Source organism: Apium graveolens, chromosome 7 (assembly GCF_009905375.1).
Source record: "Apium graveolens cultivar Ventura chromosome 7, ASM990537v1, whole genome shotgun sequence".
NCBI classification, from domain to species: domain Eukaryota; kingdom Viridiplantae; phylum Streptophyta; class Magnoliopsida; order Apiales; family Apiaceae; genus Apium; species Apium graveolens.
This window is the reverse complement of record NC_133653.1, coordinates 169983671-170009433: the sequence shown is the minus strand read 5'-3', so window position 1 is coordinate 170009433 and position 25763 is coordinate 169983671. Positions and strand designations below refer to the sequence as shown.

General features: G+C 33.1%; 1 protein-coding gene across 6 annotated transcripts; it reads right to left on the bottom strand.

Moving 5' to 3' along the window:
• Positions 1 to 7770: 7770 nt before the first annotated feature.
• On the bottom strand, positions 7771 to 24964 carry LOC141671179 (ATP-dependent DNA helicase At3g02060, chloroplastic). Of its 6 annotated transcripts, XM_074477334.1 has the most exons (15): positions 20018 to 20064; positions 18318 to 19922; positions 17562 to 17787; positions 17119 to 17364; positions 16433 to 16567; positions 15155 to 15279; positions 14855 to 14994; positions 14536 to 14606; positions 12180 to 12341; positions 11846 to 11932; positions 10310 to 10483; positions 9788 to 9832; positions 8991 to 9347; positions 8256 to 8362; positions 7771 to 8177 (listed from the first exon to the last, which is right to left on the bottom strand). In XM_074477334.1, exons 2-14 carry the CDS (start codon positions 18947 to 18949, stop codon positions 8261 to 8263), a joined length of 2502 nt encoding a protein of 833 aa, XP_074333435.1. In that variant the 5' UTR covers positions 18950 to 19922; positions 20018 to 20064; the 3' UTR covers positions 7771 to 8177; positions 8256 to 8260. The 6 variants fall into 6 exon arrangements, 4 of the variants coding, with proteins under 4 accessions (XP_074333435.1, XP_074333434.1, XP_074333436.1 ...); XM_074477333.1 differs by having other exon boundaries at positions 7771 to 8362; XM_074477335.1 differs by lacking the exon at positions 11846 to 11932 and having other exon boundaries at positions 7771 to 8362.
• Between the last annotated feature and the right edge of the window lie 799 nt (positions 24965 to 25763).

Genomic DNA, 25763 nt, shown 5'->3' with positions numbered 1-25763 from the left:
AACCGTAAAACAAATAAGTGACCAAGAGACAAGCTTGTACAAAGAAGCCAGGGACTGTGACATCATCAAACCACAAGGTGTGGACAAGTGGGAGCATTATGACATGTGCAAGGTGACATAAGCATGACATGGGAAGGAAGGAGGTGTGGTTGCTTTGTAACCACACAAATTCAAGGGCAAGAAGGTAATTGACTAAAACAAGCACAAAAACCAAGCAACCAAGCCAAGTAAAATCATTTTCATCAAAAATCAAAAGCAACCAAGGCTTTGTTCTTCATTGCTCACGGCTTTTCACTATTCAAAAGGCAAGAGAAATTCAAAATCCAAGATCCAAGCTTCCTAAATTGGTAAGATAATTCCCTAATCATCTTCATGCTTAGTTAAGACTATATCATGAGTTTAAGCCATTAATTCCTTCTCAATCTTCTTCATTTAATCAAAGAAGAAGATAATGAATAGTGTTTTCAAGTTTTTTTAACTTGAACTTTTCTTGGTTTTCTTGAAGATCCAAGCATTCTTAAGACTTCTCCAAGCTTCTTAAGGCTTCCTAGCTCCACCCACCACTTCAAGGAAGGTATACCATCTCCAAACCCTAGATTCCTATATAGTATAAGATGATTTTGATTAGTGGGTTGATATTGTAGCTTGTTGTTATGATTTAGAGTTTGGGATTTGGAATGGTAGTGAAATGGAATGGTAATTGTTGTGGTTTTGATTTAAAGGAACTTAAGTATGATTAAAGTTAAGTTTAAGCATAAGTATGAATGATTAAATTGAATTGGTTGGGGTTGTTATGATGTGATAAGGATGGATGTTGGTTGTATGATTGATTTGGGGTTGATTTGTGGTTGGTATTGAATGGTTTAAAATTTGGGAAATCGCGTAAACATAGCCGTCGTAACGTCCGATTTTCTTTGGACTGTTTTTGTGCATAGCATTAGGACCCGAGAACCCCCTGCTAGATTATGACCACTGCCATGTTTAGATAGCTCATGTTACGAGCTTCGTTTTGATATGTAGTTCGTTCGATTCCGATGCACGGTTTAGGAGAAACGACCGTTTCAAGTAACGGCGTTTCGCGAACGAAACTTTTCCCCTCGCCTTACTTTAAAACATAGGTTAAAGACCAAAAAGGGTTAATTAAGGTATGAAACATTTATGGTAAGTGTGTTAGGCAGTTGGTAAGACACTCGCGAAGGAATCGCTTTAAAACTCGTAAAGGTTAAATTATTAAAAATGGTGGAGCCGAGGGTACCCGAGTGACTTAAGCGAATCAGTGAGCGCAAAACGAGCGTTAGAGTCTAAGTTAGTTAAAGTATAGATTAACAAGTGACTTTGGTTTAATTCCAACTTACTTGTTGCTTATAGGTTACCAGACTCGTCCCGAGCCATTCGTAACCCCCAGTCGCTCAGGCAAGTTTTCTACCCGTTATACTGTTGTTGTGATGTAAATATATGTATATGCATTATCTTGTGATATTGCATGATTGTTATTAGCAAATTTTGCGATATATTGGAGCATGCTAATATGGTATATATGCATGTCTGTTTCGTAATCTGGTTATCTATCTGTTGATTTCAATGCTTATAGTTGCATAATACCTATGCTAGAAATAAGCAAGTAGTTGCGTATACCCTTAGTATAGGGGATAAAAGGTGAACATATTTCTAAACCGGGAGTCGATGTTCCCGAGTATATTATATATATATATATATTTATTTATATATATATATGGATATAGTTTTTAAAACTATTAATCGAATAAGGTTTATTCGATAACTTTAACTTTATTTTATTATTGAATATTATTTTGAATATTCATTCGAGGACTTATGACTCCTTTTACTTTATTAATGAATATTATTTTGAATATTATTCGAAGGCGTATGACTCCTTTTATTTATTTATCTGAATATTATTTGAATATTCATTCGAGGGCTTATGACTCTTTTATATTATTTATTGAATATTATTTGAATATTCATTCGAAGGCTTATGACTCAGTTTATATTATTTAATCAATATTATTTGAATATTCATTTGAGGATCTATGACTCCGATTATTTGCTGAGGTATATTCTTTATTTTATTAAAGAATAAGGTGTAAATAATCAAACTTATTTTCGATTATTCAAATAAAGATAATACTTTCATATAAGTATATCTTTGGTTATTTAATACTCGTTTCAAGTATAAATTTTAATACTTCTACTTCAATTATTTTTATAAAGATTATTCTTTATGGGAATATTATTTAATTAATAATATTCAGTCATTTTCTAAATATTCTGGGGACTGATTTACTTCATTAAATCAGCTTTACTCCAAACACTCTATAAAGTGTTTTCGAGTCTTCAAAATGATTTTTAAAAGTTAGAGCGGATCCCAAAACTCATTTTTATATTTAAGATCTTCCTTTTTAAGGGGATTTAAATACTCGCTTAAAACCTGAGGGATCCGGCTTTGTGGTGTATTTTATATTCGCAACAAGGTTGCAGTTTTGGTAAATGAATTGATTACTTACCCAACGTTCGGGAAGTAAGTCCATCTATTGAGTCGGCATAAGCAACATGGGCTCAGTGGGCGTCCATGATAGTGTAAGTGGCTCAGTGGGAGTCCATCAAATGCATAAGTGGCTGAGTGGCAGTCCAGCATAAGGTCCTAATTATGACCAGGGTGATGACCAGTGGGGAATTCGTCCATCTACTAGTAGAAAAGGTTACTTATGGGTATCTTTGCCTGATCAGCAAGATATCTGGTTTATGCCAAAGGTTTTCTTTTCCTTCCAAATTCATTGGATATTGCAACTCTGTTCATACTTTACATAACAGAGGTTCCAGGAAATGTTTTAGAGATATATATATATGTGGATATATATATATCGGGACTAAATAAAGTATCTCATAACTTTTTCATTCAATAATATTTCAAAGATTGAATCTATTCAAATCTTGTCTTGTAGTCTCATCTATGTGATGAACTTTTGAAACTGATTATAACTTGAACGGTGGTAGTTCAAGTAGTATTGGGAAAGATATAAGTATATTGGGGTATTTGGTAACCTCATCTTTTAAACTTATATCTAATTAATAATTGTCTTATGAATGACAAAGATTTTCAGAAAAAAACGTTGAGACAAGGTTAGATATATGAGATCACCTTGCAACGATATTTTTTATACAGTTATACACTGGGACTTTGTGTATATTATGCATGGAAGAGGACTTCCAATATTTTGAAAAGTATATATGTATATATACTGAATATTTTGCGACTTCATCGCATTAAGATATCAAACTTGGTTCATTTCTTTTGACCAAGACTTTCATGAGTATTATGAGTAGGCTCATATATTGTAAATCATTATACATATGATTTTGGTGGGCTTGCTGCTCACCCTTACTTTATTTCTTCATCACACAACAACAGTTAGGAAAGATGGCCAGACTCCAGCAGACCCAGCGCAAGCGCGTGGGAAGCGTCCCGCGTCTTCCCGTTGATGTTGTAGCTGCTATAGCTGCAGAGGTAGATCTATTGTAGATCAGACCATCTACTTTTGAGAATCAATTATGTATAATTATAACTTGTGGCAGATAATGGCAATTAACTGTAAATTTATCAAGTAATCATTTTGGGTTGTAATAACTTTTAAATTGTGGATTCAAAGACTTGTACTTATTTAAATTTCATCTCTGAGACTATAACGGGTTGTGGTGTGTGTTAGTGTGGGGTCACAGCATAAGGTTAGTTGTTATTAATTAAGTGAAGTGATATTGTGGAAAGAAAGACCGTGACGACCCGGATCCCCGACCCCGGATCTGGGGGTGTTACAGTACCCCATAAACTACACATACATAATAATAACACAACACCAAGCTGACAAAAACTACACATATATTTTATTTATTTAACAATTCCATAATTATACATTTAATTAATACAAAAATACCCGAATCGTTATAGTCAATTTGACTTAGTCTTGTTATAGTACATGTATGTTTTGCACAACAAAGATTCAAAAATTGTAAAGAGGCATGTAACATTAGTAAATCTTTCATAAATTTACCTAATCATTTATTATATTTTATCTAATCTCCCATCTAAATATTTCTGTATTCATTTTATATTTTTAAAATATAATAAAATTTGATGATATTCAAAAATACATAGATTTTTTATATTTGTTAAAATTGTATATTTTGATATATTTAGTAATCTATTTTATAATTTCTGAAATTTTAGAAAAATATATGAGATTTTAAAATATTTTTCGAAATCTCTATTTAAACCAGTAAAATTCTAGGAATGTTTTTAACAACTCTCATAAAATCCGAGTAAAATTAAAATCAGCAACAATTATTCAAAATTCGATTTGGGGCCTTGGGCTTTCAAGATGGAATGGGTCTATTATGAATCCCATAAAATTCAAATTGTATACACCCTCAAATATTAATCCAAACCTTACCCTTAAATATGAATCCAAACCTTAGACATGGGTTATCTAGCTATTAATAATACTAGTATAAATCCCGTGCGATGCACGGGTTCACATTAATATTTTAAATTTTTATTTATCAAGTTATATTATATTTTTAAAATATTTATATAAATATATAATGATTATAAATTTATAATAAAAATAATAGAATAACATGTGGTCGTAATTTAGTAAAATAAATAGATTATTTCTAGTAGTTTAACAATTTAGTAGTTTAGGAGATATGTAACACTATTATTTATATCTTTTAATAATAGGATAAGTTGTATTCGTAGTTTAGTAGGATAAATATACTCTATTTAGTAGTAGTTTAATAATTTAGTAGTTTATTATATATATAACATTATTTATCTATTTTTGTAATAATCAAAATTAGGGAATTATCGTTGAATCAAACCGTTGAACCAAATTATCTCTATTCCGGCTATTATAGTATAGATAGATACTAATATATAACCCGTGTGATACACGGTTGTTTTTATATTGTAAATTCTAATTTTGATAATACCTCCTAAAAAATATTAATTTTTTTTATAGTTTTAATATGTTACCGGTATGATTTGAATTTTATACCTCTTAAATAATACTAATTTTTAAGAATGAATCTAACGGTCAAAAATGACCGATAACCAAACTTTCAATATTTCGTTTTTAATATAATAGTATAGAAAAAAATATAATATAAGTGTTTTATTTTAAATATAATAGAATCGATAGGCGATTAATTTTAGATGTCCTATTTTAAATATAATATTAAGTGTCATAATATAAGTTTCTTATTTTAAATATAATAAAATTGATAGGCGAGTAATTTTAGGTATCTTATTTTAAATATAATATTAAGTGTACTATTTTAAATATAATAGAACACCAACAACCAAACTCTTAATGTTTGATTATTAATATAATGGTATAGATAAATATAATATCATGTTTGAAATGAACAAAACTAAACACATACGAGATACCTAAAGTGATTAAAAAGCTTGAACCAAACGAAGTTGTGGGTTTGGAGAGAGGAAGACAGACGCCACACATCCATCATGCTTCCCTTTATAAGAGAAAAAACTCGGGAACCCAACAATTGGGGTAAAAATGAAATTTTCAGATCTGTGGAATGTAAAACAAACGAATACAAACTATTTTACATGTCTGTAAAAAAAAAATTTGTCTGCCTACAACATATGTAAATAAGGAGACGAATATGACGGTTTCTCTACTGGTGAGACATTTGAGAATAAAAACTTTGCAAAAAAAAACAATCGACGTAGTGATGAATAAGATTAATATTATAAAGAGAATTATAACTACTAGTTAACCCGTGCCATATACGGACGGTTTTTTTTAATATTATGTAATTTGAAAAAAATACTTAAATTCAATTTTAATTTTGTTTATTTAAAATTGATTTCATGATAATTATATAAGTAAACGTATATGTTAATAACTTTTTAGAATATTTAAACTTATTTAAAGTGATAACATTTAATAAGAGGGGAAATATTATTATAATGAAATTATTATTTTATTGAGGGTAAAACTATAATGTCTCTGGTACCTTAAAAAACTATTATTTTAGCATGATGATTACTTAATCGATTAATTATAACTCTATAAAAGATATTTGAAAAATACAATATTACTGATTGAACAATATAGTTTTATTGATAATTCTAAGTGTATTTAAAAAAATATGTTTTAAATAAAATTTGATTTTTTATTTCACATGAATAGGATACAAATTATATTTAGTCTAATATTAATTTGTTTTATCTCGGATCAGTGATTTACATTATTTTATTTTAGTTCGATGCTCAATACACCGACCATATCAAACTAATTATTTTTAGTTTAATTTTATTTTATTTTTTAATTCTGGATCAATAAGATAATTTTATTTTAAACTGAATAATTAGTATATATGTTTTTTTGTTAATCGAATTATATTTCTATTTTAATTTTGTGTTAGTCTAAATCAATTATATAATGTATTTTTGTATCCTAGATAAATAAAATATATTATTTTGTTTACCCAAATTCATTAGTTTTTTAGGAAGATTGATAGTATTATTATTTTATCTTAGCCCGAATCACATTATATATCAACCAAATTTTAAGAATTATATTTAATTTGTTTAAATTTAATTTAACCCGAAGTAACAAATTAGAATGATGTAGAACTTGAAATTAATTAAAATTTAAATTGGTAGAAGAAGTTGAATTTAACATAAATTATAGTGATATAGAATTCGATATAAAATAGAATTGAAATTGATAAATTAATAGAGGAAGTTGACTTCAATATCAATTAGAATTAGAATTGATCGACCCAATAATTAGAACTAGAACAATTAAGTAAGGGTAATTAAGTAATTTTAGCAGATACCGAACGACCGACTACCAAATTTTTAATGTTTCTTCTATTATAATATAGTCTTAAGAATTATATTTAGTTTGTTTAAATTTAATTTAGCCCGAAATAACAAATTAGAATGAAATAGAACTCCACATTAATTAAAATTTAAATTGGTAGAAGAAGTTGAATTTAACATAAATTATAGTAATATAGCGTTCGATATAAAATATAATTAAAATTGATAAATTAATAGAGAAAATTGACTTCAATATCAATTAGAATTAGAAATGATCGACCCAATAATTAGAATTAGAACAAGGGTAATTAAGTAATTTCAGTCAGTACCGATCGACCGACCGACTACCAAACTTAGAATTGAAACTGGTAAATTAATAGAGAAAATTGACTTCAATATCAATTAGAATTAGAATTGATCAACCCAATAATTAGAATTAGAACAAGTAAGGGTAATTAAGTATTTTCAGTAGGTACGGACCTACTACCAAATTTTTTTTTTTTTTTTGACAAAATGCTTTTTATAAATTGCATCAACCAAAATTACAACTTAATTTCAATAGAAACAAAACTCTCATCAAAAAAAACACAGCCAGGATTAAACAAATAAACGAGCTAAGCAAATAGTCGCCGAGGGTGAAAGATCTCAAAAGATGAACACATTTTAGTTGTGAAAAGTAAGCTCTTGTAATAATCGGCACCAACCCAAATTTAATGCACGAAAAACAGATCTCCCACAAAACCACATAAATCATTTTCAAAGTAGCCAGATTAACCCAAGCATGACTAAGCAAAAACATAACAAACACTCCAAAAGGAGAGACAGATACACACTCCAAGAGAAGAGACACACAAATACCCAAAAAAAAATGGGTTTTATTGAAAAGAAATCAACGAGAATAAATTTTTAATGTTTTCTCTATTATAATATAGTATAATATGTACGATCGTGGACTGTACTTGGCCACCTCTTACATATTAATATAACCATTACTTAACAACAAAAACCTAGCATGAATACATTTCCCTATAGATTTATCCTGCTCAAGGTATGCTATATTTATCCTGCTCAAGGTATGCTATACGGCAAAATTTTCATAGTAACTCCCGGATGTATTCAGCTGATGCATGCAGAAGGTTACCTCGTTCTTAAAAGCAAGTTAATATGTATTTCTGTGTTCAACATCCTGATCTAGCTAAAATGTTCTCGCATTTGGACCATTTCATGTATTTAGAACCCAAATGCAGCTGTTATGCTATATTTCCACCTGCGTCAAATCTATTAGAGGTCTTCGGTCTTCCCACACCTGTAAGATACTGGAGAGAATCATCTTTCATCCTCACCACAAAATTCCAAAATCTTTAGTAAGAGACTGTCTCCAAACCTCAACTAATATTTAATAAGCGCGGGTAACGATGCATGCAGTTCAGCCAAACACTGGAAGATCCAATTGAGTAGTTGTTCTTTCGGTAGTTCCAGAAGGAGCTCTGCCTGTTTGTAAAACAAGAATTATGTAAATCCAAATATATAATCTGCATATACAAGTTCTTATTTATTCATCCGCGTATCTAAATATCGACTATGACTTCTGTTTAAGAGTTAAGACAACAAATGTTTGTAAGACTACGACCTTAATAGATTGTCTAGGAAAATATCAACACAATATGAAGCTCTTGTAAACCTTGCATAGGGAGAAGAATTCTGTCAAAATATTAATCGCTGCGAGTCTTGTAACATTTGTATTTTGCCGAATTACGATAATTCTAATTTTCTAGAATTTCGACACCCCAACAAGGAGCTCTAAATACAGAGGACTCGAAGAGGACGATCACTGGCATTATAAAATCTCCTCTATTAGAATTATTGATCAAATAACTTGTTGCAATTCTTATGGTGTACTAGTGTATGAGTCACTGTGTGTTGTAGATCAAGAAGAGTAAGTGATGCAAGTATTATATATGAACTGTAAATATAACACGAGTGTGTGCAAGTCTTAACTTACAGGTATGTTTGAAGCGTATATATATTTTCAGGTTTGCAAACTTATTAGGGAAATATATGATTACACATTTGGTAAGTACTAAAGCATCTATTTTTGTATATATATGTCAATCAATACCTTTATTTGGCCATTCTCAAAGACTAGAGAATCGCGGTGCATGTCAGATGTCATTGAATCAGTTATCATTTTGTACACCTTCTTACTCATGTTGGTTATCATCCCGACCATCTTTCCAGAAGCATATATTCTGGAAACTCCTAAATCTGCCGCCATTCTTCTCACATAAAGCTTCTTCAACAAAATTTCCATGGAGTAAGGCTCTTTTCCGTATTGTCTTCGCAAATTCTCCGTAAATTGCATCAAACTCCAGATGTCTTTTTCAGCAGCTTTCTCAGCTTCATTAATTACTTCCACTGGATTGTCTAGATAATTTATATACTCAGAAGTGAGATGAGGCTTTACATTCATATCAAGCTGAGAAAGGAAAAAAAGATATCACTGGTAACTGGAAAAAGGTTGTTACAAAAGAGAGTAATATATTGAGATAATTATGACACTAAAGGCCATCATCATAACCAAACTTTTTTCTTTCTGCGTACAGATAAGTCATCATCATAACCAAAATTTTTTCTTTCTGCGTACAGATAAGTTACACTCCAGAAAACAATTTATGTATCTTCTCCAACCTCCAGTACATCAATTCATAGAAGATCGTAAGGGCCACGCCACATAAATATGAAGTCGTACAATGTTTATTGCTTAGCATAGTAATTCAAAATATTAACACTGGAACCTACAAAATTTTCTATTCTATATCATGTATTTATGTTGGTAAAGCAAAGATTCACAGTATATACACGAGGACAGCACAGGTAAAATTTGTCTTTTAGAATCATTTATAAGTAAATATTCACCTCAACAGATTGGTACGGAACTGAAGTTAGACGATGTTCTTCCACCTAGAATGCAACAAAGAAAACTCTTTAACACGTGTTAACGCTGTAATGGGATATCAATTTAGGTAAGCCAAAGACAATAAATCAACAAAATTAACACAAATATACATAAAAGTTAATCAACATGCAAAGACATTAAATAAGGAAACTTCCGAAAACTGGTCAAGAAAATAAGTTCATCAAGCTAAAGACAATAAAACAATAAACTTAACACTTTGTGATCCTTCAATAAAATATATACGGAAAATGACAAAGCCAAAAAAGTCCAACCATCCAAATTGTAAGGGAAAATTAAGTTCACTCCACCAACACAAGAAAATTATAATATAGCACAGCCTTGCCCAGAACGCCAATTTTTTCATGCTTTTGAATAATATAGAATGCCAGTTAAATTTCAAATATGCATATAGAATGACTCAGGTGCACCGGTGTACGCATATTTAATGTATCAAATACGGGTAAAATTCAGGAACGACGTACATTTGACAGGCTCTCGAAAAGCATTTCAAAGAAAAGATCAATCCCCACATTTCCGAGATCTCCTGTTTGTTGCTCGCCAAAGATATTACCAAATCCTCGGATTGCCATATCTCTCTCAGCAAGATGGAAACCTTGTCCAAGATCTCGGCACTCTTCAAGAGCAGCCAGTCTCTCCTGATGCATCACATTTGTGAATATATTTTAAGACAAATTTGAAAAAATAAATAACGGTTTTCCAAAAGTAAAAGACACGTGTATATTTATATATACACACATATATATTAGCATTACTTGATTATTTCAATTCACATTTGAGATTTATATATTGCATTATAAAACATTGTGTGTGTGTGTCTGTATGGGGGGTCCATGAGAAATGAAGTGCCTGAAGCAGAACACCCTCTCGCTGATTGTGTGTATCAAGATTATTATACTCTTAGTGATAAATATTTCCAAAACAGAGATAAGAAAGCAGCGCAGGATAATTGCTAATATCTATTTCTTCACATCTGGATCCCAACATGCAGAAATTGCATTAAACCATGTAGCTGACCTATCACCCTAGACAAATTCAGAGGACCCTAAAACTACGCTTCCTGCTGCAGAACTCCAAAAAGAACAGTTCCATGTCTTTGTTAGCTGTCATCTCACTTGTTCTTGATCGAGTGATTTGTTGTTAAGATGATTACCTAATGTATAACTGCTGGTAGCAACTCTGTATCTAAAGCCTGTGTTGATGTTTCAGTAGACAATGTAGATAAACTACATTCTGCACTGTTCTATACCACTATATTTATTTAAAGAATATTTAAGACAATTGAACCTAGCATTTTCACTTCTCAACTTGAACGCCTCACAACCATAAGCTATAGCACGTCTAACAACCATAAGCTATAGCAGTGTTCACATAGTTTTTTAAGGAATTTTTTACCTGTTTTCTTTAGATTATCTTTATATGGAAGTTATAGTCTCTTCTCTTCTTTTTTCTTTTTGCCAAGCATCGTTATAGTACAGTCTCTTTGTTGGACTTATGCACATAAAGTCTATGCTGAACAAAGTATGATAAATAATATAACCGAATTCAAGACTTTAAATTCCATTTGTTTGCTAAACATTGATAGAATATGAAATTCTGCGGAATTTACCAACATCTTAGATGTAGTAGTAAGAACGGATTTCCTAATTATTACCCGAGTTATATTATATGTCAACTATATAAGACTTGTTTACACATCTCATATAAATATATAATATGCAAAATGTATATATATATATATATATGCAGCAGTTAAAGTTATTTTAACTTACTTCTTTTAGCATCACATTTCATTTATAAAAAGAAGTCAACATGTTCAAACACAAGATTAGAAATTGAATTCCTAGAACTGTATTCAATTATTTAATATGAATTTCAGTCTCTAAATGCAATCCACAAAATTTATTCTCACTTGTAAAGCAACTAATATAAGACCAGATAATACTAACACACAAACATATTCGTGCTTATTTAGCAAAAATATAAACAAATAAACATACACGTGCTTGATCAGAAAGCAATGACTTGTCAGGGTAAAATAGATAAGCATGAGCTTCCTTATCTGCGCGGCCCACTCTTCCACGCAACTATATAAACAACCGATAAAAATAGATGTTACAAGGGAAAGTAGTTCTAGTTCACAAAATAAGTTTTCAGATTTCAGACCATAATTTTCAATTCAAGTATAAAGATAATGTGCAACCAACCTTTCCAGCTCACTGAAATGTGCTTTTTTATACTTTCACAATCAGCATTTTTGCTCATTATAATTAACATTATCAAATATACACATCTCGGTAAAGCCCAAAAAGTGGTGAATGGTACAAGTAGAACCTGATACAACTGTGCAAGGCCAAATTGCTGGACATCCTGGATTATGATAGTGTTGGCATTTTGTATGTCTAGTCCACTTTCAACTATATTTGTGCAAAGAAGAATCTTGAGATCACCTCCTGCAAAATTTTCCATGGTTTCCTCAAGTTGTTTCGAGTATTGCTGCCAACATGGATTAAAAGTAAATATCATGATACTTGCTAGGGATGTTAATCATGTCTGCATATATTTAACATGTCAATCTCTCTGTGTCTGTGTGTACAGGAAAGAGGTACACTGCAACTGGTTTCTATGAAAACTGTTCGAGAAATTTCATCCCCGGTTAGGCGGTTACTGGTCTAGTAATGAATAAGATTGAGACTTAAACACACATTAAAAGAGAAGCAAAAGCACTGGTTTCCCTTAAATTAGATGCTTGTATATGTTTTTGATTACTGCTTCGGGTTATTTAAGCTGGGGGTCTTTGCAGAAACAGCCACTCTAATGTTACCAAGTAAAGGAAGGATCCCCAGAGGCCCAGACCCTGATCTATGAGCGACATATACTAGATACGCTTGGTTTTTTATTTACTTGTAATACAATGTAAAGGAAATTCAAGCATATAACACAAATTTCATCTACTCGAAGAAATGAAGCACACTACTAATACTCTCCCAAAGGCTATAAGTTATAACCAACTGGAGCAAAGTAGAGGGAAAGAGATCTCATAGTATTTTATACCAAGCACGTGTGATGCCAAGCACGTGTCTGAAGGAGAGTCGGGCATTAAATCTTTAAAAATGGAATTAAGCTCTAATTCTTAAAGTTCCTCTGGATAACCATTAAAAATATATGCATTTCCTCTGTATGGCCAACTGGAACCATCACATTATCCTTACAAGCAAATCAGTTCAGCAGGGAAAGAATACCATGAGACACTTCTTGGATATGGAGTAGATACTATCTGTAAGGACAAAGCATGGTCATCTATGCTTTGCAAGTTCCTATAGGATTAGTTCTTGGCAACAAGACTGACCTAGTGGCGTCTCTCTACATATTTTATCTCAAATTCTGAACTGCGGAAGCAGTCTTTAGCAAAAATATAATCACTAGGATATCATCACTACTAGCATCGGAATTGCAAATATATACTCTCTCAATCACACCATGACATCCTGTTTCGTAAGCATGATGTCGATTACTCCAGGCAGATATCATCACAACAGAAAGGTGCTATCTTATTGGATGAGATGCCAGAGAATAATGGTCAAGGCATCCCATATCTAGGACACAATTAGAAGGAAGGGAAACATCTAGTTTGGTATAGATTCCATGTTCCAAGATTTTCTTCATTTTTTATCTAGATGATATGTGTAGAGTCTAATCCTCTGGCATGGCTTTTAATACTCAATGTCACTTGTGCATGCTAATCAAGGAAAAATGGGAACACCTGGTCTTCTATTTCCATTATGCCTACTTGGTAATAAAGACATTTTAGCTCATTGTGCTATGCATCTCTCATTTTCTTCAGTCGCATCTGCCTACTCAAACCTGATAGCAACACTCTGTCTTCAGACAACATTTGGCAAGAAAGAAACAGAAGGGCTCATGATCATGACTCTGGCATGATTCTGCCAGAAAGCCTGACTAAGACCATTATTTGCTACTCAGAATTAATATATACTGCACTCCTCTACTTGGTTTCAAAAGCAGAAACTAAGATTTGAAAACATCACTCTCTGGTTTGTGCAATCTATTTTGTCTGTAATTTGTAGTACTCTTACTCCGTATAGCATAATTAAGATGTATAGTGTGTTGTCAATCTAGAAGATTCTTCTATATTTAATCTCTCTCACTTGTTTTCTACGGTATGCAAGTTAGCACCTCTACTGCTGTACAGTCATTCTGTTTTTTCCTACCTACTTCTGAGTTTAAATATATCTACAAAGATATTAGAGCAGTCTACGATTCCTTTTTTCAGGTTCCCAACAACAGACATATATTAGAGGGAGCGTTTCAATAAAGCATTTAGTTCTGAACGTTGTGCCAAGTGCCAAGTGCCAAATAAGATATTAGATTACTATAGTACTACCATAATCTAATGCTCGACTTACTCTGCATCCAAGAGAAGCCGGTGGGGTGATTTTTAAAATTTATTTGTCCAATAATTATATTAGACACTTGAGATTGAATTTCCAAGATATTGTTCACCGCAACTGGTTCAAATCCTCCAAAAAGTGTTTATAGAAACTGTTGCTCCAGAATGACCATCAAATTCATACATATAATTTATAAATCCAACAAGAACTGGGTTCTTTTTAAAGAAAAACGTATCAGGTCATCTCCATATAAACCTTTTAAATTGACAAAAGATTACCTTTCCGTGGGCAACAGCTATTTCAACCCCTGGCAGTGAACGCTCAAGGAACTCCATCACCTCTTCAAGCCCTGTGGATACAGTAAAACACACAAAAAATCCGGAGGCTTGATCATTAGAACTGTCTTGAGAAAATCTCGTAATAATGGCAAAGCTAACAGATTGGACTTTTTCTTGTTATTAACTATTTTGAACTTTGTCCACTTCATAACCTCTACACGTTACAAGTACATTCTTAAAAAAAAAAAATAAGCATGCGGCTTATATGCACAACCATACATTACTCAGAAATCAACGACTGACTGGTGTGCAGGGTTACCTTTGATACGCGGCAAAACATAGAAAACCTGGCCACCCCTATCTAGCTCATACTTGATTGCTGATAGTACTTTCTCATTACTGTACGCTGCAAGATGGGTTTTAATAGGAACTCTTTCGGGGGGCGGCGTTGAAATTAAACTGGGAAGAAAGAAAGCAGGATGGCATGAAAATAGTTTATTAAAAACACTGTTGTCCATCAAAGAAACTAGTGCACAACTATATAGATATAAATAAAAATCTTCAAAGGATGGTACAATTCAAGTACTATGCATATCACAGAATCAACTCTGGCCTTTACCTAGCATCACGAAACCCTGTCAGTGCCAAATACAGGGTTCTTGGAATTGGTGTTGCAGACAGCGTGAGAACGTCGACGGTAGTTTTAAATGAAGCAATCTTCTCCTTTTGTTTCACACCAAACCTCTGCAAAGAAGATAGTTGTAGACAGATGTCAAGGTATTGCATTATTTCATAGTGTGGCACATTAACCGGAGATAATAACTCTAAATTTAATATCAGATTATAGAGGCCTGCAAAACCATGTTAAAAAGATCTCAATACTGATGTCACCAACAAGAATTTCCGGTTTTCCCCTTGATGATCACCGTCATCTAATTTCTTGACAAGGGATTGCCAAAAATATAAGTTTCCTAACAATATTTAATAATAAATTTTAACTTGTGGAAGAAATATAATTAAGCGACTCAGGCTTCCTGAAAGTTAAATAGACAGCTATATCAGGTGTTGTTTGAGACGTCTGAACAAAAATTTTTACAAGAAACAAGTTAAATGGATGCAACACTTATACACCAATTTTCTTTTACAACCTACCCTGGAACATTTAACTCCAAGCATATTAATAGCCTCCTTTAGTTCATTCAGCTATCGAGTTCTCTCCAGTTTGTAATAGTTCCAAAACAATTACATCCAGTCGATTAAAGTTTCCACAAAGAACATAAAGTTGTATCGTTCAAAAGATTATACTAGCTTAAATGCTTCACTTAAAGAAATCTATGTTTTGTTTGCTTGTGACTCCTATCTTATGGTCAGTTAGGGTCATAAGACAGGGAACCGGAAGGAGAAGGTAAGAGGAATTAGAACTAATATCATACAGAGATACTTATATTCTTATCATTGGTCCTCAATACAAGATTAAACAAGAAGAAATATGATTATCATCGACATGTGCCAGAAATGGTGTAAAAATGTAAGAAACATGATACAGTTGTATCATTTCTATAGTTAAGAAAGATTTCATGTGTTACTCCTCTCCAGTCTTACTGATAATCCATCCCATAGGAAAACCCTAATCAGTACTTCATCCTATGCATTCCTTAATCTTTCTTCCTACCGAAAAACTTCTATAACTAAATAGCCTTGGGACTGGAGAATTTATCAATTTATCGAGTTTAAAGTAAATTGTACCTATTGTGTTGAGGCTAAAAAATAGATTACTAAATCGAGGTTCTACTGTTTTTCTTACTCTACACCCTTAAAAAAAGTTGGATCAAGTTAAAATATTATCAAAATTAAAAGTATTTTATGCGGATGATAGCATAGAGGCAAGGAAGAAAACCTGTTCTTCATCAACAACAAGAAGGCCTAAGTTATTATATACAACACGATCCCCGAGAAGAGCGTGAGTCCCAACGATAATATCAAGTTGCCCATGTTTAATCATCCGCAGATATTCCTCTTTGACTGATTTTGTCTGCATTCTGTAATAAGTTACTATACCGCACACGGTTCACATATAGGAAGACAGATGAAAACTCATGTATCACTCTTTACTCCACAAGCATATACAGAGAGAAGCATTCTCTCATTAAAAGAAAAGAAGGAAGTAAAATAATATCTCTAATCAAAGATTAAAAATGAATGAGAGCTGCAATAGACTTTAACTAGCTCCTTGTGATTTGTTCTGTAACGTTGATTTACTTGACTGTATAAAGATCTTCATCATGCAAGCAACACCATATACACTTTAAAGTCCATGCTTAGTTCTTATAGTTTTGACTGAATTAGATATAAGGTGCATATCCATACATAACTTGAGCTAAATCTCCATTTTTATTGTGATCTGCATGTAGTTTTTTCTAGAAAAGGTAAAAGAATTGAAAAGGGATAATACGACTGCATTTAAAACTGTATATATATATAGTTATGTATATATATATAAAGATTATAAGACACACACACATATATTTATATGGTAAAGTGTAAACTAACTCAATGTAAATATCCAACACATAGATAGCATACCTGAAACCTGCTTAGAAGTCCAACCTTGACACCATGATACCTAGAGAACCGCGCTGAAATAACATCAAAATGTTGTTTCGCTAAAACAATTGTCGGTGCTAATACCATGGCTTGTTTTCCTGCTGAGACCACACAAAAAATTGCGCGAAGTGCAACTTCTGTTTTACCAAAACCCACATCTCCACAAATAAGTCGATCCATCGGAGTCTCTCTTTCTGTCAAATCCTTCTCAACATCAATGATAGCCTGTTATGGAGGTCAATGTGCTAGAAAAAATGAGTATCCAAAACTGAGGTCTAATTCGAAAAATTTATCCATATTTAAAGGATCATTTTATATTAAGGCACTCCCATAGACAACATATGAAAAAATTCTTTAGTGGAAAACAAGGACTTGCCTTTAAATTATGTGAAGAATGAAACAAAATGAAAATAAGCAAAGACCTGATTTTGATCGGGAGTTGGATCATAAGGAAAGTGTGAAGCAAATTCAGACATGGCAGCAGTCCTAGGATAAGCGGGCCTTTTTTGTTTGAGTCGATGCAGATAAAGCTCCATCAAGTCGACCACCATTTTTTGAACAGCAACTTTTCCCTTCACCCTTCTCTTCTCCCATGCACTGGTGTCATTCAATTTACTCAAAACCCGGGGTTTTTTATTTTCATTGGGGCTGCAAATTGAGAAATTGTTATTAGATAACAACCAACATTTAGGGTTGAAAAACCCAATAGCAATGAGCAGATAATCCTCAGGGTTTCCACTTGCTCAGATAAACTAGGGTGCCCAATGGAAATTACTAACTTCCTTCATATCTTAGAACAGAATACTCTGATTCTATTAAGAATATTTGTACTCTGTCTGGTGAGAATGAAGGGAAATATGTACTGTTTTACGAAGCAATAACGATTTTCATTCTTTCCTCCATTCCACTAATCCTATTTTAACCTAGAGCTCAATCATACTAATCTAGGGAAGAATGCTTGTTCAAGTCTCCACATATCGTTTATGGGTATAATGTCACATGCTTTAAGGGCCAAAAGGTTATTAAGCTTTTTCTTAGTCTTCTCTTTTACATTTTTATTTCAATTTTGTGCATAATTCTTTGTTTCATTCCATCCAAGTCCCGGCCAAACAAGATAAAAGAAGCTGCATTTTAATGTGTGTGTTTGTAAACAGTAAGACAAGGAGGAGTATACATACAGATTGTATCTATAAAGGAAGCGACAAGCTTGATGAACAGGAAGCTTAGCCATACCATCAGCATACTCAATAAAAACATACTCAATGGGAGCATCAGCACCTTTAGAATCAATCCTACCACTAACATCAAACTTAATTCCAACAAAACGACCAATTCCAACTTTTTTATGCACAACATAATCACCCGGACTAAGCGTATAAGGATCAACTTTATAACTAAAACCCTGATTGCTATTAGAAGAAGCTTCCCTATTATTCTTCAACTTCTGCAGTCCCCTTTGTTGTTGTAACTTGACCATTTGTATATACTTATCTGCTTCGCCAGAGTCCACAACTTTTGGTCTGTTAACTCTTTTTCCCCCTTGCTCTCGCCTTATCCGTTCGTTAAGTATGGAAATTGGGTCATCATTGGTATCATTTGAGAGTGTTTGAAAGGCTGGTGGTGATTTGGTGGAGGTAAGGGAGGCATTGATAGCAAAAATATTGGTTTTGTGAGGTGAGGGTAACAAGAAAGAATGTTTTTTGTTGTAATTTGGGTAGAAAATAGTTGTTGGGTTTAAGAAAGGAGATGGCGAAGGAAAGTTTGAGAAGAAAAAGAGATAAGCTGAAGATGGTTTTGTGTTGATAGCCATTATTCCGGTCTAATTATTCATTTGTTTGTGTGTGCATACAGAACTCAGAAGCTTGAAACGCAGGAGAGAGAGAGAGAGAGAGAGGGGGGGAGAGAAGCTTGAATTGCAGGGGGGAGGAGAGGGATAAGGGGTGGGTTTAAGAGGGGGTTTGGTTATCTGAAGAAGGAAGATAATATTATATGTAATTTTTTGAGAATGTATGTATATATATTAGTAGTCACATTTAACACCGAGTTTGTAAATTGTAGTATGATGAAGAACCTAAAACAAGGCTGCTGCTGCTGCTTCCCTCCATCCACCACACGTCTCTCTAAATGGAAATCGTGGCCTATTATTTTACACTTGACATCCTGTCTTTTTCAATTCTCACTTAAAAACCTCATTTTTCATCACCCCCGGATTTGGATTTGGAGGGCGTCTACTCACACAGTCACGCTCTTTTTTGCAATTTTTCCACAATTTCTGCTGCTTTTTTTTGTTCCGCTAGATTGTCTTTCAATCGTTTCTTTATTTTTACTGCACACAACTTGTTATGGTTTCTTTTACCATCTTCCTCTTTTGATCAATTTGCATTATATATATTGGATGCTCAAATAACATCATAAAGCAAGTTAAAGTGAACTACATTGTTCGGAACCCCGAACCAAATTGTACTATTTTGCAAGAAATATTTACAATTTCCATTCCTTTCCCTCGGCTAGTTTGGTCGTTCCTACCCGCAACTCTTTATCTTCACACAAAAATCATCCTTGGAAAATATACGCCTCTTTCTATTTCTGCGCCTTTCCCTCTTACATCCCATCTTTTTCACCTGAACCACAATTTGTCTTACCTCATTACATTCCTTCCATTCTTTCAACAAGACAGGGGCATAATATTTCATACGACTGCAAAATGAATTATAGAATCACGATTCAAGTGTAAGCCATAATCTTCTTTTCTATTTTCCTGGCCACAACTTTTAATGCCGCTTCTGCAGAATTAACAAATGTGAGGTGAGCAGACAAAACTAATTACAAAAATGAATCATATAAGCTATTGTGTGTTGTGTTTTATATACGGACTTGCCTTGCATGATCAAGATGCAATGCAGGAATTCCACTCTTTACCTAAATGCAAAGACAGAGTTAGAGGAAAAAAAATGTGTCCTCAATCTGCAAGCTAATTATAAAATTAAAACTGCTAAAATATATGGTTTCCCTATCTCGGATATTCTAACTTCTAAGCGTCCGTTTGGGAAATCTTAAAATAAATAACTTATAACTTAAAATGAATAAGTGACTTATCTATACTATATATATATATATATATATATATATATTATAATAACCGGAATGGGGTATAATTTGGTATGCCTGTTTTTTGGTTGGTATGCATTTTTTTGGTTAATTTGGTTATCCTCATTTATGACCGTCAGATCTTTTATATTAAGTGAGCAGGACCGTTAGATTCAAATATTAAAAGAGTATACACTACTTAAGCTCCCAAGTTCGAACCCCGCCAACAACAAATATTTATATTATTATTTATACACTACTAAAATTCTCAGGTTCGAACCTCACCAACATCAAATATTTATATTATTATTTATATACTACCCAAGATTCATGTTTGAATCCTGCTAACAACAAACATTTATATTATTTATAAATATCCTCATAACGTAATGATCCAAAAAGAAATTTATTATAAATTTAAATAATATAAAAATATAATGAAGACCCGTGCATCGCACGAGTTGTAAAGCTAATAAGTGATAAGTGGATAAATATTTATAAGTTATATAAGTGTTTGGATAATTTTACTTATAAGTCATAATTTTTTTTATTTAAATAAATCAAAATAAATCATTTTTAAATATAATCATCTTATTTCATGAATTTTAGATCAGATTAACATTTTAAAATTTATTTTTTAAAACTTAAGTTAATAAAAAGGCAAAAAGTCAAAATAAGGTGAGAAAAAGTACGTCGTTGCTAACATTCAACTTATCAGCTTATAAGTTATAAGTTCAAAATTCAACTTATAAGTTATGTCAACAAACACTCCTCCATAAGTGCTTACGGACTTATAAGTTAATAAGCCACTTATATTATGTTGCCAAACAGGCCCTAAGTATTGACAAAAGGACTATCTATACCATACTATAATAACCGGAATGAGGTATAATTTGTAGTTTGGTTGACCCCTCATTTTGGTTATCCCTTTACATCACGATCGTCAGATCTTCTTCATCAAATAATCAGAGCCGTTAGGTCCACATACTAAAAAAATACACTCAAGTTCTCAGGTTCGAATCCCGTCAACAACAAACATTTATATTATTATTTATAAAAATACATATAAGTTCTTAGGTTCGAATACCCTTAACAACAAACATTTATAGTATTATTTATAAACATACATATAAGTTTTCAGATTCGAATCTTACTCACCAACAACAAACATTTACATTATTATTTATAAATAAGATCTCATCAATCATATACTATTTATACTATTTGAACCTAACTTGAAATTATAATTATATAATCATTATATAGTATTTAATTATTTTTATAGAATTTTAATAAAATTATATGAAATAAAATTAAAAATATATAAATATTAACCAAGACCCGTGCACACGGGCACCGTAAGCTAGTATGTGCACCGGGCGTAAGCTAGTATGTAGTAAAGGGTCTCTAGATGGGATATTATCTTACCTTCTTTCTTATTGTAAAGATGATACCGTTATTGTTTATCTCTGATAGGTAAAATTGCTGGATAAAGTAATCAGGGCTGCAGCTGCTTCAATTTGTCAAGAACCTGTTTCATCGTTGGCCTCACAGGGAGTGATTCTACAGTGCAGGCTGCAGCTAGTCTTAGCATACCCAAAAGACTTTCATGAGGACCAGAAGCCCACAATTCCGGGGAGAACAGTTCACTTGGCTGTCCGTCCTTGATCAGCAACCTCGCCCATCCAACAATGTTGAATCCATTGCCATAATTGGAAAATGATGGATCAAGGGACTTCTTCCCTGATATTAGCTCTAATAATACAACACCAAAACTATACACATCTGCCTTGTCAGAAACCCTGCACGTGGTTGCATATTCTGGGGCCACATATCCAAAAGTACCTGCGACATTAGTAGTGGCATGGGTCTCAGAGACTTCAAGAAGACGAGCCAACCCAAAGTCCGAAACGTAGGCATTAAGCTCTGCGTCAAGTAAAATGTTGCTCGGCTTTATATCCCGATGAACTATTCGTGGAACACACGAGTTATGAAGGAAAGCAAGAGCATCTGCGATGTGAATAGCTATCTTGTATACTATTGGCCACTTCACGAGACTGCCAGACTTCTCATGTATGAAGGTTTCAAGATTTCCACCAGAAAGATAGTTGTATACAAGAAACATTTCTTCTTCACCAACAAAGTACCCAATAAGCGTCACGAGGTTTTTATGTTGAAGTCTTCCTAACGTCCGTATTTCGGCATCGAATTGCTGGATTCCTTGAAATCTACCAATAGACAGCCTCTTCACAGCCACAAGGAAATCTGGGGCCAGTTCTGCTCTATAAGTTGAACCAAAGCCACCTGCTCCAATAAGGTTGGAGATGCTGAAATTACCAGTTGCTCCGATAACATTGTCATAATTCAATTCCACTGGAGTATCTATAAAGGTCACTAGACCTTTTATCCTCAAGCTGGTGATTCTATTAAGCTTTCTCCTCCTGAGGAGGAAAACAACAAATACCACAACTAGAATAAGAAATACAAAAGATGCAGAGGAGGCCATTGCTATGAAAAATGTCCTTAGCTTGCTTTTGTTGCGAGACTTGTGTACTGAAACTTGGACTGAATCTGAAGCTGGAGGCATTGAGTATTGGTCTGGGCATGAATTCAAATTCTTATTTCCTCTAAAACTACGACAATCACTAAAATTTTGAAAATGAGGTATATGGCCAGAAAGATTGTTGAAAGAAAGGTCTAGCTGAGTAAGGCGGGAAAGGTTTGAGAACAACAAAGGTATCTCTCCAGAAATTGTATTATGATCAAGCAATAAAATTTCGAGATTTGAGGCATTCTCTAGAGTCAAAGGAATCATTCCAGTCATGCTATTTTGAGACAGGTTTAAAATCTTAAGAGAAGTTAGATGACCAAGTTGGAGGGGAATGATGCCTGTCAAATTATTCTCTCCAAGAAGAATCCCTTCTAAATTCTTTAACTCGCCTAATTGATCAGGTAGAGACCCTGACAGCCTATTTTTGCTCAAGCTTAGACGACGGAGTATCTTCAAACTCCCAATCTCGGTAGGAAGCGACCCCTCAACCAGATTGTCTGCTGCTTCAAGCTCAGTTAGCTTCAGACAATTAAGAAGCAACTCAGGATATATTTTTCCAGATATCCGGTTGGCACTCAAATTTATAGAAAAATTATGAATGTCATTACAGCCAGGAAATAGATTACTAGGTAGAGAGCCAGTAAAGTTATTGTTATTTAAGAACAATCTATATAGAACTACTCCCTTTGCCAAGAAATCATTTCCAATTGAGAATGATGACAGTGAGCCGACAAAACTGTTCCAGCTGAAATCATGTGCAACTGCAAAATTATCCATGAATATCTGCTCAATCCAAATAGGCTTGGCCGAGTATGACTCCTGAATAATGTTTTCCTCATTAAAAAAATCACCATAAGAATTAAAGTTTAGACCACAAGTGGTATTACTAAATCTTGGAAGCAAACCAGAAAACAAATTTCCACTGACGTTGAAGTATAACATACAAGGAACAGGAAGTTGCAAAGGCAACTCTCCCTGCAGGGCATTGTTGCTCAAGTCCAGAAACGTAATATTCTTACACATTACCACCATGCTCTCGTGCACCAGACCAGTATATTTGTTCTGCCCCAGATTGAGAACTTTAAGTGAACATGACTCAGTCCAATTACTAGGCAATTGTCCAGCAAAATTTCCTCTTGGAGCCCACAAAACATGAAGATTCGGAAGCCAAAATACCTCATACGGAATACCTCCTTCAAAAGCATTAAACTCTCCTCTAAACATTCCCACAGAACTATCATCTTCTTCACTAAAATCAACTAAATTCGTCAACACAAGAACCGAAAGCTTCAAACAATTCCCTAACTCTTTCGAAATTTCATCAGTCAAACTATTTCTTGAAACATCAAGTACTCTAAGTTTTGACAACCTCCCAATCTCCCCAGGAATAGGACCTTGAAAAATATTACCATCTAACAAAAGTGTCCTCAAATTTAAACATTTCCCAATCTCACCCGGAATTTCATCAACAAAAAAATTATTAGACAGCTTCAAATGAATCAAAAACAAACATTTGTCACCAATCAATAATCCTCCACCTAAACCATTATTAGACAAATCAATCTCACTTAAACTCCCAAACCCTATCAAACCATCCGGAATCTGACCCGACAAAGAATTATTCGACAAATTAACAATAACAAGTGAAGACATATACCTTATCGAATACGGAATAACCCCAGAAAAATTATTTCTTTGAAGCTCAAGAAGCCGAAGCAACCGAAGATTTCCAACTTCCACAGGAATCTCCCCACCAAACACATTATCATGAATAGACAAAACCTGGAGCTCACTTAAGTCCCCAATTGACCCCACTAGAAAACCAGATAAATTTCCGGTGATATTCACGGCAATGACTCTACCGGAGAGTGAATTACAGGTTATTCCATACCAAAGGCAATGATCAGTATTGTGTTTCCAGTTTGTTAAAAGGCTAAAAGGGTCATGAGAAATATGGTTCTTGAAGTCTAAAAGTGAAGTTTTGTCTTGTGAGATTGAAGCAAGTAGAGTGGTAGAGTAAGTGAAGAAGAAGAAGAAGAGTGTAAAGAAAAGGAGTTGTATAAGTGCCATGGGGAAGTTGAAGAAATGAAGTAACTTGAATTGGGGATCTTTGTGTGTATAGTAGATGTGTAGATACAAGAGGTTTACCTCAAAGTAGAATGGGAAGAAGACAAAGATATGATTATTTAAAACAAGTTAAAGGGACAACATTTTCACACAGTTTAGAACAGGAGTCAAGATGTCACAACTGGGGTCAGTCTAAGGACAGAGGCACTTTATATTAATTAAATTAAATATATGCAAGAGTTACTTGGACAGGCCATGTATATTTTTTTGTTTATTATGCAAACCCACATATTTTTTAAGTTAGTTAAAATAATTCATTGATGACTTGACAATAATATTAATGAGAATTTAATAAATATATTATAAAAAATAAATCAAGATTTTCTTCATCATAATTATCATTGTTAAGTAGATTTATTTTTTACTAATATTATTTAAATATGTATTTTTTGAAAAGACATTTTAATAATTTAGTGTAGTGGCGAAGATTTTTATTTTTCAGAACATATTTAACAAATTAACCATATCTGCAATAATATGCAAATTTTTATTAATAAATCATAATTAACATAACAGAGGTCTGCGATTTCGGATACGAAAACACAACCAAACATAATCAATCTCTCACAAGGATAAGGATAGATAAATAAACTCGTCAAAGTTGCAGATACATCACAAGAAAGCCACTAATTTTGCACCTGCACTTGGTTACTTTGTGATAAATTATTTTTCTTGAATCCTTGCGTTACTTGGGTCATAAATGATGGCTCTAATTTTACTCATGTTCTAATATTTTATGGTTGCCCGGTCCATTTTACTTGAGTTGATACTTTTCCTATTCGACGAGTAAACACCTTGTCGTTAGACATAGGTTGCACCTGTATTTGCATTCACAAAAATTAAAAACATGAATTTGAAA